The 12,507-nt window shown below is 42.5% G+C and overlaps 1 protein-coding gene across 13 annotated transcripts in view; it reads left to right on the top strand.

The window, feature by feature from the left end:
- The window catches only part of TMEM182 (transmembrane protein 182), a 464,198-nt gene that overhangs the window by 42,300 nt on the left and 409,391 nt on the right, over nucleotides 1–12,507 (top strand). For 11 of the 13 annotated variants that reach the window (XR_014234936.1, XR_014234937.1, XR_014234938.1 and 8 more), the window contains one exon: nucleotides 4,427–4,564. The exons of the other annotated variants lie outside the window; for them this stretch is intronic. Coding sequence is in view for 2 of the 11 variants with exons in the window: in XM_082357398.1 (XP_082213524.1) it covers nucleotides 4,427–4,564 (138 nt within the window). In the remaining 9 variants the exon portion in view is untranslated. The remainder of the gene's footprint in view (nucleotides 1–4,426; nucleotides 4,565–12,507) is intronic. 13 annotated transcript variants of the gene reach the window in all.

Below are 12,507 nucleotides of genomic sequence, written 5' to 3'. Positions count from 1 at the left end.
CTAAGAACTCTAAAGGATGGACACAAACGTTCTTATTTTACAGAAGTGAAGGTTCAGAAAGCATTCCTATTTTACAGGTTCATAAGTTTAAGTAAGTGGTCCAAGGTTACATTGCAGGTAAGAGTGCATACTCAGGTCACTCTGATTCTGAAACCTACATTTCTTTACTGTATTATGCCATAGATATATAAGTATATATATATATATATAAGTATATATATATATATATATATTACTTTCAGCAGTCAAATATATTTTAAAGAAATTAAGATGAGAAAAATAATCTACTATATTTACACAGATATCCACCTTTTCTGTTTCTCTTCCTGCACTTCTGAAATTTCTAGGAAACCCTGGTGTCATTTCCCTTCAGCCTAAAGAAATTTCTTTAGCATTTCTTTGTAGAGCAGGTCTACTGATGACAAAGTCTATATTTTCCTCCTTGAGAAATGGCTTTCTTTTCCCTTCCTCTCTCAAAGATATTTTCACTGGAGGCAGAATTTTAGGTTGACAGGTCTTTTCCTGGGGCACTTTTAAGATACTGTTTAACTGTCTTCTGGCCTCAGTCATTTCTTTGCCGTGACTTTTACTGTTGTGTGCTTACTCAGGGTCCCCAACCTGAAAGTGGAAGCTGTCAGACCTCCTCTGCCCTCTGCTCACACAGGGCTGCTCTGTCCCCAGCATGCCCTAGTCCTCGAGCAGCCCCTCTGATCGAAGGCACACCCTGTGATCATGAAAGGGGACCACCCAAGTCAACATCTTTGCCAGAAACCCTTTTCCTCTACTTTGCGGTGATTGTGACAACGTGCCCACAGCTTGCAATGTCCACTCTGACTTGGGCAGTGGCCTCAGTTACTTCTGATGAGAGACTTGCTGTCCGTGGAATTACTGTTCCCGTCCATCTAATGGGTCATCTCCACCCCCATACCCCCAGCTGCTTTCAAGACTTTGCCTGTGGTTTTCGGTAATTTTCTTACTACGTGTCTAGGCTGATTTCTTTGAGTGTGCCCTCTTTGGAGGTCGCTGAGTTTCTTGTATCTGTAAATTTGTCTTTCACCCAGTTTAAGAAGTTTGAAGGCATTATTTCTATAAATGTTCTCTCTGCACCAATATCTTTTCCCTGGGCTTTAGGGACTCCAGTGACACAAATGAGAGATCTTCTGATATCGTCCCACGAGTACCTGAGATTCTAGTCATTTTTGTTTTCAGTCTCTTTTCCTTCTGTTGTTCGGACTAGATAATTCTTATTGTTCTCTCTTCAAGTCCATTTGCTCTTTCCTCTCTCCTCCCTGTTCTGCTAGTGAGCCCATCTAAGGGATTTTTTGTGTCACATATTGTATTTTTCAACTCTAAAAGTTCAGCCTAGTTCTCTTTTTTATAGATACTACTTCTATTTTGAGAATTTCTATCTTTCTGTTCATTTCAGGAGTGTTCACCTTAGTTCATAGAAGCTGGTTCTAAAAGCTACTTCAAAGTCTGTCTGATAACTCACATGTCTGGATGGTGTTTGTGTTGGCATCTACTGATCGCTTGGTCCTTTGAGAACTGGTCAAATTTTCATGGTTGTTGGTATATCAAGAAATTTTGGATTGTATCCTGGACATTTTGAATATTTTGTTGTCAGTCTCCACATATTGTTAAAATCCTCTGGAGAATACTGATTTGTTGTTTGAATAGGCAACTGACCGGCATGGTTCTGTCCTTTTCCTCTATGATAGTAGTTGCATTGTCAGTTCGGTTCTCTATGCTATTTGGGTCTGCCTGGGGCATCACCGCTCCGGGCTTGCTCTGGTACTTGGGTGGTTTTTATTCTGTAATTCAGTTCTCAGAGCCTTTGCTATACATCTCTGGGTGTTTTCTGCATGTGTGCAACGTGGGGAGTGAGCTCAGTACTTGTACAGATTCAAACACAGAACTGGAGATTCTCTTGTCCAGCCCTCTCTCATCTGTGGGCTTTTCTGCCACACCCTCTGGCTTCCAGGGCCCCTTTTTCCCAGTTTCTCTGGGTAGAAAGATTGGGTTCCTTCAGAGTTTTGGTCTCCTGTGCTGTGGCAGAGTTCCCTGCAACGGCACCAGTGCAGACCAGCAAGAGAAAAGTTGATTCCCCCACTCTTTGCACAGTTGGGTTTCTTTTTCTGATTCTTCTGTCCTGAGGGTTGGATCATCTTTGGGATGTTAAATGCCCACTCCCCCATGGGGGTGGCAGTGCAGATCTATGTTTGAAGCTGGCTGTGAAGCAGGGTGAGGAGAATAAAAACATGAGGTCTCCCCATACTCTGGCTTGCAGAGCCCCTCTCCTGCTTCTCTAGCCAGCATGACGGCCTTCACTAGGGATATTGTGCTCTTTGAACCTTTTTACACAGTTCCCAGTTTGGCTTGCCTTGAGGCCAAATTCTGGATGAAAAAAATAGAAAAAACCCAGAAAACCCCTTGTAGCTGAGTTGATCTTTCATTAAGGTTTTACTTCCCTCCTTAATCCACTTGCTGTTGTTTACTTTCCACACTCGTGTTGTTTGCCATTTTGTCTAGTCTTAGTTGTGATTGGAGGGTGCTCAGAGGGTGATCGGAGAGGTGATAGAAGGGCTCCTTTTCCCCGGACCACCTCTTACTAATGTTTATACCCCTAGCACTTGCCACAGAACGACCGCGTGATAGTGCGCTAAATGAAGCGAATGAAAGTGTAAAATGTGAGGCTCACCAATTATCTAGTAAACTCTGGTAGGACAGGGATGGCAAACATTTGGCTCAAAGCCTTTCACCCTTACTTCCCACACTGAGAGCTGATCAGTACTTCACTGCCCTGTGCCCTGAGGAGCCTGAATACAGCCGCAGAATACTTCCTCACCAGTAAGCCTGGCAGCCACTGCCAAATGGATGGTGTTGGCATGTGAGGTGGAAGCCTGCCTTTTGTTTCTGTCTTCAAAACCGAGTTATTCACACGAAAATGTAAGCCTTCTTTTCTCATTTAACTGCAGTGGTTCCTCTCCTCAATTTTCCATCCTCCCATTCTCTTTTCTCTTAAAGATTCCAGTTGATTGACATATTTTGTCCTTTGCCAGGTGGGCTTGTTGAGAAAAATCATTCTTTGCTTTCTTATAAAGTTTCTGTATTTTCATAAAAAAATCGTAATTTCATGAATGTGTTTCAGTGAGCTTTCCCTCATTTACACACGTAGGAATTTATTTTTGTATTTTAGCCTTTGGGAAATGATGAATTTGTTTAAGAGATCGGTAATTATCCCACTCAAAAATGAACATTAGGGGCTTCCCTGGTGGTGCAGTGGTTGAGACTCTGCCTGCCAATGCAGGGGACACGGGTTCGAGCCCTTGTCTGGGAAGATCGCACATGCCGCGGAGCGACTAGGCCCGTGAGCCACAATTACTGAGCCTGTGCGTCTGGAGCCTGTGCTCCGCAGCGGGAGAGGCCGCGATGGTGAGAGGCCCGCGCACTGCGGTGAAGAGTGGTCTCCACTTGCCGCAACTGGAGAAAGCCCTCGCACAGAAACGAAGACCCAACACAGCCAAAAAAATAAATGAATAAATAAATTTTAAACAACAACAACAACAACAAAAAAAAAACCTTCCCCGAGCAAAGGTGCAGTCTAGGGCAGGATCCTCTACACCTATGTTTAAAAAAAAAAAAAGAACATTAGAATTCTTCTTTATTTGATTACTGTATGTCACCAAATCCACAATTTATTTATCACCAGCTGCATCCATTAATTCAGACTTACTGGCCCTTGACTAAGAGACTGCTATAACTTCTCATTTTAAATCTTTCTAGGAGCAAATATTAATAGAAAGTAGTAAGCCTTAAATATATCTGATCTTAAATCTCAGTTTGTACAAACCCTTTTTTTTTTTTTTGGCTTTGCTTGTCATTTTTATTACCTCAAGACTATTTTCCAGTAGAGTCACAATCTAAATAGAAGTGTACTTTTTTGTTAGGAGATTGGGGGGACCATTACCAGCTTCTAAGGGATCACTGTGGTATAAGCACTATCTTGGCAGGAATTAAGAGGCAGCATTTGTGAATGTGAATGCCTTTTTATGTCCTTGTCCTTTTGGTGTGAACACCTATGTGTGACCTATCTGGGAACTTGCTCAAGAGGAGTCTTTATAGAACATTAGGTGTTCCCACTTCTAACATGGATAATCTGGTTAGAAAAATGAGCTCCCAGAGTATATTAAGCACATATGTGGTGTAAATACCAAGCACTTGTTGATAGAAGTTCGGCATCATTGAGTCCAAAGTCGTCTGGTGAGGCTTCCTTTTAAAGAGAACTCAGGGCCACAGCCTGGGATTCCGTCCAGCAGTGCTGGGGCTGAAATTAGAAAACTGAAGAGAGAAACTTACTGTGTAACAGTCTGCTGCATTCACAATCTAAGTGTGCCTTTCTCTTGTCCTTTTCTCCTGGGGTCTGCAGTTTACCGTGGCTTCTGGGCGGTCCTGATGCTTCTTGGGGTAGTTTCTGTGGTGACTGCGAGCTTTTTGATCATCTGCGCAGCCCCCTTCGCCAGCCATCTTCTCTATAAAGCCGGGGGAGGCTCCTACATCGCAGCAGGTACGTCCATTGTGAAGGGTATGATTTCCAGCCGTGGTTTTTCCCCATATCTTTATATTTTCCACTTCTGGTTTCAGGGGTGATGCTTCTAGTAGTAATAATATGTTAATATTCATGTACAATATTTCCTGAGTGCTACCTATATGTCACACACTTTTCCAGGGACTTCCCATTTTCCATTTGCTCATTGTATCCACATTATATGAATGAAGACACTAGGCAGGAAAGCTCTGCTGTAAGAGCCTTTTAATCTCTCTTATCCTGTTAATTTTCTACCTATAAAAGAGGGTTATAACATGTCTCTCTGTAACATCTGGACGTAGGTGAAGCTTTTTGTGTGCTCTTAAGAAGATAGCCCCGTTATGATATTACAAACCCTCATTAATAGGTAAAAAGCATCTTTTTCTACATCATCATCATTCCATTTTCTTAATTGTGGTTCATGTGCATTATCTAAATACCTTCTCTTCTTTGTAAAACCTGTATTTTTTTTAGCTTTCCAACTAGTCTAATTCCTGCTAAAATGATCATAGTACAAATAGGAAAATAATTGAATAGGTGAGTCTTGTGAATTTTAAGACTTTTAAATTTAATTAGGAAATAAAAGCCAGAGCACTAACCTGAAAACATAAGCACAAGGTTTTTTGTAAACATAAACATTCTGGGAATTTAGACAAACTACAGTACGACTAAGACCAAACTGTACCTGAGTTTGCTCTATTGCAGCATCCCATAAAAGGGACCAGTTGTCTCACCTGGGATTGTAGTGACCATGAAGGAAAGGGACAGAGTGGGTAGCTCTACTGCCTTTCTAATCACTGCAAAGATGGCTCATGCTGTTGCCCAAAATCATTTAATCGATGATCAATTAACAAATAGTTCCTTTAAACACTATTTTTGCATAATATTGTGCTTAATTTTTTTGCAGAGGGAATAAAAAGAATAATCAGATAGATCCTCTGCTCAAAGAGCTTAAAAAACCACAAAACAATAACACAAAACAAAAACCAAAATCCACTGTGGGGACCAGGGCCCTCTATTTAACTTATTCTGTCTTTTTGTCTTTTATTTAAAACTCTTTTCTTCACTGAGTTTTCAAGGACCCAGATTTAGCCATTTGAGCTCATAATTAAAGAAATAACTTTAATAATTGAGATATAATTCACATATTACAAAATTTACCCTTTTAAAGTCTATAATGCAGTGTTTTTTGATATATTCCCAGAGTTGGGCAAAGATCACCACTATCTGATTCCAGAATATTTTTATCACGCGCCACAGGGAAACCCCATCCTCTGCTCCTTCCAGCCCTGAGAACCGCAGATCTGCTTTCTGTCTCTGTGGGTTTCCTGTTCTGGACATTGCATGTATATGGAGTCACACAATACGTGGCCTTTTGTGTCTGACTTCTTTCACTTAGATCTCGTAATTGATAATCTCTCTTCTTTACTTCATAATTCCATAAGACCAAACCCCTTATATGCCTTAAAACTGAGCATCTTCTTCACCAAATATTTCTTCTCCCCCAAATCACATTCTACTCTTGCTTTATTCAAAGTTCTAGTTAAGGTGTATGTTTTTGCATGGTCTTCCCAGAAATAATAGCTCTCTACTAAAATGTATAAATATTTGTTTCTTCTTCTTTGCTTTTTAATCTTTTAAAATCTTTGTCAATAAAGGGAATATGTAGTAGGAGTAATTTAGCACTAACATTATGGGCAACATAATTGTTTTAAACTCAGAAATGCTCTGATCCTGAGTTTGGGCTTATTAGAGAATTGTGTGTTTCTGTGTGTGTGTGTGTGTGTGTGTGTGTGTGTGTGTGTGTGTGTGTGTGTTGCTTTTGAAAAAAATTGTTGGTCATTTTTTCCATTTTATACTTTTTTTGAGAAAATAATATAGCTAAAGAATTATTTTGTCTGAGGACTCTGAAGGAAGATAAAGCATCTGATTCGCACCCATGTGCCTGTGACCACTGGATTCTCTTTTTCCAGTGAATCTTTAGCTGCAGTGGGTGTGGGTCTGAAGTCCTCTTGGCTCAGGTCTTTATGCAGAAACGCCCTGGGTTGGGAGGGATCCACCATGTTCTGGGAGCCCATCCTGAAAGCCACTCAAGCAGACGGTCATGAGGATGCTTCTTTTTAACTCTGACTTTTAATTTCCTTCATGGCACAATTCTTTACTGTTTGTGTAGGACTGTTTATTTCCCAAGAACACAGAGAGATATTCTGTTGGATGAGATAAAAAAATTACTGTTTATTTTTTATCAGTTTGGGCAGTAAAAGTGGTGTTCTCAGGAATAACTAAAATTTACAGTCAGGTAGCAATTTCTACCATGAGACACATCTTTTAAAGCAGTTATGGGGCAAATAAATCATCCTCAAATCTGAGTGTTATTGACAGAAGAATTTTCAAAATCTTTCAATTGTCTATTATTAACATCCCCAGATTTGTTAATAGGCAACTAATCCTTTCAGATGTGGAGATGGAAACTTACATACTATTCTATATGGACACTAGGAAAATATGTGCTAAACGCTAGGTTTTTGGGGGCAGCCAAGATTTTTCTGTACTACGTTTAATATGGAACTGTGCATGTAGTCTTTTACTGAGTTAAACTGGATTGAATTTGTCATGCTTTCTTTGGTTAGATGTTATGTTTTCAAAACGAAGAGCTCTCTTTCCATGGACTAGTATTCCAAAATCTGTCCCTTTTAGGGCTTACCTTGTCATTCCCTGCCTCACAGTCTTCCTTTGCCAACACTGTGCTCCGCCGGGCAGTTGGGAACAGGTGCAGCCTGGGCCCACAGTTGCTGTGACTACTTTATCAATGCCACAAACAAGATTGGACACTCTCTCTTTATTTGGACAGATGGCCTTAAGACAGGGCAGAACCAAATTCCAAGTGGCCATTGCTGGGTGTGTGCACATACAAAGACTCTTTGGCATCAGCAAGAAGACTGTTTTGGGGCATTCCACACATGGCCGTGGCATGCTGATGTCACAGCTGTACGTGTGAGCAAGGGGTGGGGTCCGTGTTTTTCGTCTTGCTCTGTCAATGGCTCAACGGTCTGGAGGCCATATGTTGCCACTCCCTGCACTTGGGCAGATGCCTCCTCAGCTTGGGCCATGTGTTCCCCACGGGAGTTCAGTTCTGGACCAAGCACACAGTAATGGTCAGGACGTTATGACACCCGAGTGTGTTTCGGTGAGTCTCATCCACACCTCCCAATGCCTAAACAATTGCTGAATTTTCTTTCAATGTGGACTCCAGGGGTACTCAGATACAAAGGGCCGACTCGTGTTTTCTCCTAACCCTGTGATATTAGATGTGTTAGGAAAGATGCAAGAAGGCGTGACATTACAAAACATTTGAATTATGCGGAGAAAATTATCGTACAGCTGAATATTCCTAATGCCTGGGCAAAGTGACATCAATACAGGAATTGCTACACAGGAGTAAGATCCCTAAGTGTACAAGTAAGAATGGGGATGGGGTCTGGATGTTCTGGGACTGATATTGGGTGAAAAGACATAAAAGCTAGAAATTAGTATTTTACCAGCATATCAGGGTAGAAAGATTCTTCTTCCATAATTGAAATCCCCTTTTCCTGAATGACAACCTGGGATTACATTTTTCTGCTGGATGTAGAGCTAGACAGAGTCTCACCTGAGTAGAGGGGCCTGGAAAGCTTCTGAATCTTGGCTAAATTCCTGTTAGAGTCTCACGTTGGTGAGACTACACCGACGTCTCGTAAGTCGGAGGAACATAGAAGCCCACACTCCAGGCCCAGGGTGTGTTAGCCGAAGGAAGGGACACCTTTGCTGTGTAATTAGTCCTTTGCAAGGTGATGGAGGTAAAGTTGTGGCCTGACTCCTGCCCCATTCTGTGACCACAGGGTATGTTTCTTGCCCAGACAGCTGTTTCACCAGCTGTCTGCCCAGCCAAGCTGCTGTTGGTCACCGGGAATGTGAGTGGTGTGAATCGGGGTGAGTTGTATAAACCCTCTGCCAGGTGGGACAGACAGCCTGAGCACGTCCTTATGGGGCTCAAACCTGCTCCCTTCTGCTCTGGAGGACAGTGCTTTCTAAGAGTGTGTAGGGATATGAACCCCCTTAAAAACACAGTATAGGGAGGGTAAGTGGATATGAAGGGAATATAACATTCTTACATGTAGAGGGCAAAACTGACTCAGGAGTAAACTGGATTTGCGGTTTGTTTTTTTATTTCTTTAAAAAAGATGAGTGGAGTTTGTATAGCTCATGATAAACATCACTCATTTCTACCTGAGATAAGATAGATGCGACGGATGCATAATACAAGAGACTTTTTTGCCTTAATCCTAGAAAAAATAGCTCACAAAAGCCAAGGGACACGTTTCCGACGCTCATTTTCCTTCGGCTGAGACTGAACACGTGGCTCACAGGAGGCGCTGGGGCTCGTGCCTTGCTCCTCACGCCTTCCTCCAGACAAAGCAGAACACGGCGGCAATCAGAGCAGGAGGAGCGTATGTGGAGGAAACAGCCCCAGAGCAGGAGGGGATTAGGGGAGAGTTGCTGACAACCTAGAGGCAGGCATTCTAAACTTACGGGAAGCACATTCATCTCCCCGCTTGCACCTGCTGTCCCCACGTCTGTATGCTGTAAACAGCCGCTGACCCCGAGAGGCACAGGGGGCCTCCTGTGTGAGGGGAACGGGCCAGGAGGGCCAGCGAGTGCTTGCCAGCTTTTCCAAAGCCTCCGTCTTTCTTAGCATGCAAGAAGTAGGCTCTCAGGGGAAAATCAAAAGCATAACTTCCCAGTACGGAACTGAGTATTTCACCAAAGTCCAGGACTTCAGCGTTTTATTCAGAGCTCTGGTTGGTTGGAGGTGGGTGGGGGAAAGAAATAGTGATTAATAAAAACTATGTATTACTGATATATCAGCCAGGTGTACTTTTGTCGTAGAATTAGTGTCTCAGATTTTCATGAACTGCGGAAGGGCTGCTCGGATTTCCCTCTTGCTCAGTCCAAAGGTTTGGGTGTACAGATCTGCTTTCCAAGTAGGAACAGAAGACCCAGTCACTCTTATGTTTCTAAAACTACCTGCTTTGTACACTTGCTTTCTGCCTTCAGTTGTCATCTTTGGGAATTTATTTGGATAGTATCAGGTATCCAACCCAAATTATTGTGTGGGATACTGATACTATTATCATGTGGAATTTTAATGTCCTTGATCTGACATTTTTTATAGATGTCAAGTGCTGGAACAAGTCAACCTTGGTTAATATTAAATAGGAAAGCGCTTAGAAGAGCTTTTATTTACAAAAATACTTTAAAGCCTTATTTTCTTTCTCAGATAGTTCTTTGAGCATTTATTTTTCTCCATGTTGCTTATCAGTTGAAATATGTGCAACAGGCTGTTAGAATCAGACTTGTCCAGACTTAGTTTTGAATAGGAACCAATATGGAGAACACAGGTACACCCTGGAGGTATTGTGCGTTTGCTTCCAGACCCACTATGCTGTAATTGATTAGCGTGCAATAGCATTATGTCTAAAAAATGTACGGACCTTAATTAAAAAATACTTTATTGTTAAAAAGTGCTAACCATCATCTGAGTCTTCAGCAAGTTGTAATCTTTTTGTAATAGTAACATCAAAGATTACTGATTCCAGATCACCCTAACAAATATAATAATAATGAAAAAGGTTGAAATAGTGTGAGGATTACCAAAGTGTGACACAGAGACATGACATGAACAAATGCTGTTGGAAAAATGGCACCAACAGACTTGCTTGAAAGCAGGGTTGCCACAAACCTTCAATTTATTTAAAAATACAGCATCTGAGAAGCGCAATAAAGCAAAATGCGATAAAACACGGTCCGCCTGTATGTGACACTAAAGTGAGGAAACAGGTTCCCAGAGGAAGAATTCAAAAGGGACACGTCACACCCAGTTCAGTGAGTTTCAGTGTCTCAACCAGATGAAGGCTGTGGGAAGGAGGAAGGGTGCGAGGGGGGAGAGGAGACCCAGAGCTGGCACGTTCCTGTGAGTCCCCACCCTGGCCTGAGCTTGTTACACCATCCTTGCTGGAGACAGTCTGGTTCCTGATCGACTCCTACTCAGGTGAGTCGAGGTGTGAGAGGCTCGCTCAGTAATAGCTTTGGTGGAACTTTTCTGAAAACTTGACTAAATGCTCCCCACCCCCTTTAAAAATGTATCTGAGCTGTTTTTCTTTTCTTTTCTTTAAACATTTATTTATTTATTTTTGGCTGCATTCGGTCTTCGTTGCTGCGCATGGGCTTTCTGTAGTTGCAGTGAGCAGGGGGTACTCTTCTTTGCGGTGCGCGGGCTTCTCATTGCGGTGGCTTCTCTTGGTGCGGAGCACAGGCTCTAGGCGCGTGGGCTTCAGTAGTTGTGGCATGCGGGCTCAGTAGTTGTGGTACGTGGGCTCAGTAGTTGTGGCTCGCGGGCTCTAGAGCGCAGGCTCAGTAGTTGTGGCGCATGGGCTTAGTTGCTCCGCGGCATGTGGGATCTTCCCGGACCAGGGCTTGAACCTGTGTCCCCTGCATTGGCAGGCGGATTCTTAACCACTGCGCCACCAGGGAAGCCCTGAGCTATTTTTCTGAGAGCTAGAGCAACAGGCCTGGCAAATGAATGCTTTCACTCACATGACATATTACTATGGGGTGTAATTAATCTCCACCCTGAAAGGGAGTCTTCAGATGTGTTAAGTGACCAGACTTTCTGGCCTATAAATAGGATCTCTGGTTTGGAATTAATTTTGCCATGGTGGAAGGGCAGAATGAGTTTCCATCTGCTTCATTCTCCTTTTCCAAAGTACATGTGTCATTAACATCTACTATTTGCCCAGTACTGTAAGGCATTTAGTTTGTTTGCAAATATTCTGTTTCATTCCCCACCCTTCCCCCAGACTGTCACTTTGCTCTTTGGTTTCTTTACTAGATTATGTTATGCGTTTTCTGAGGCCTTTTTTTAATCTATACTTTCTCGTGTAGAAGAGAAGCACACAGAGTACAGATTCATCTGAATGATCAGATCAACATAGGCTGGGTTTGTCCTAGGAAGAATTTTTGCTTCCTGTAATTCAGGGGCTGTCGAGGAGGGGCGGGAGGTTTGCTTGACTGGACAGTGGAAAAAGAAAACGTCCTTAATATGAATAAGCCCCAGTTTGGGTTCACCTGATGTTCTTTCCAGAATGTGCCCTAGTGGGGCTGTGAGGTGGCATGTGCCACCTGGTGGAGAATTCCAGCGAGACACTGGCAGACACGTTTGAAGCGACCTTTCCTTCAGAACGGGAAGGCCCCATGGCAAGTTTATTCTCTTGCCTCTTGGCCAGCCCTGAAATAGCCTAGTCACATGAGAAAGCTCTGACGCTTTAGAAGATTTCAGAGAACAGCATTTCTAGCCGTAGCAAGAGCTCATGCCAAAGCGTAACAGTAAAAGTAGCCAGTGCTCATTATGTGCTAGCCCTGTTCCAGGCAGACTTGCTGAGTACTTCACCGCCGTTAATTCCTCGTGACTGCTCTCTGCGGTGGGCACTTGAATTATCTCTATTTTACCAATGAAGAAACGGAGACACAGAGAAGTAAAAAACTTGCTCAGTGATACTCAGCTAGTAAAGTTTAAAGCTTTCTGGACAGTAAACCTAGAAGCAGGGCAGACAGATTCCACACCTGTGCTCTTCAACCACTAAATACTTCCTGAAACTCAGTTACCATCAGTAGACACTTCCTTGGCATTAAGTGAACCTGCTTTTCAGATTAAGCCCCTAACTATTTGTAGGGATGGATATAACCTCATGATCATTCTCTATCAATAATTATTTCTCAAGAGAGTACAGAGTTTTGAATATATAGGATGTTTAATGCCTAAAGTTATTACACCAATCTAAGAAAGTAATAAATATTTGAAAAATCTGACAGATGATAGACATTAT

The sequence above is a fragment of the Balaenoptera borealis genome (genome assembly GCF_965194805.1).
Source record: "Balaenoptera borealis genome assembly, chromosome: 15".
NCBI lineage: Eukaryota > Metazoa > Chordata > Mammalia > Artiodactyla > Balaenopteridae > Balaenoptera > Balaenoptera borealis.
This window is presented reverse-complemented; position numbering and strand designations above follow the sequence as displayed.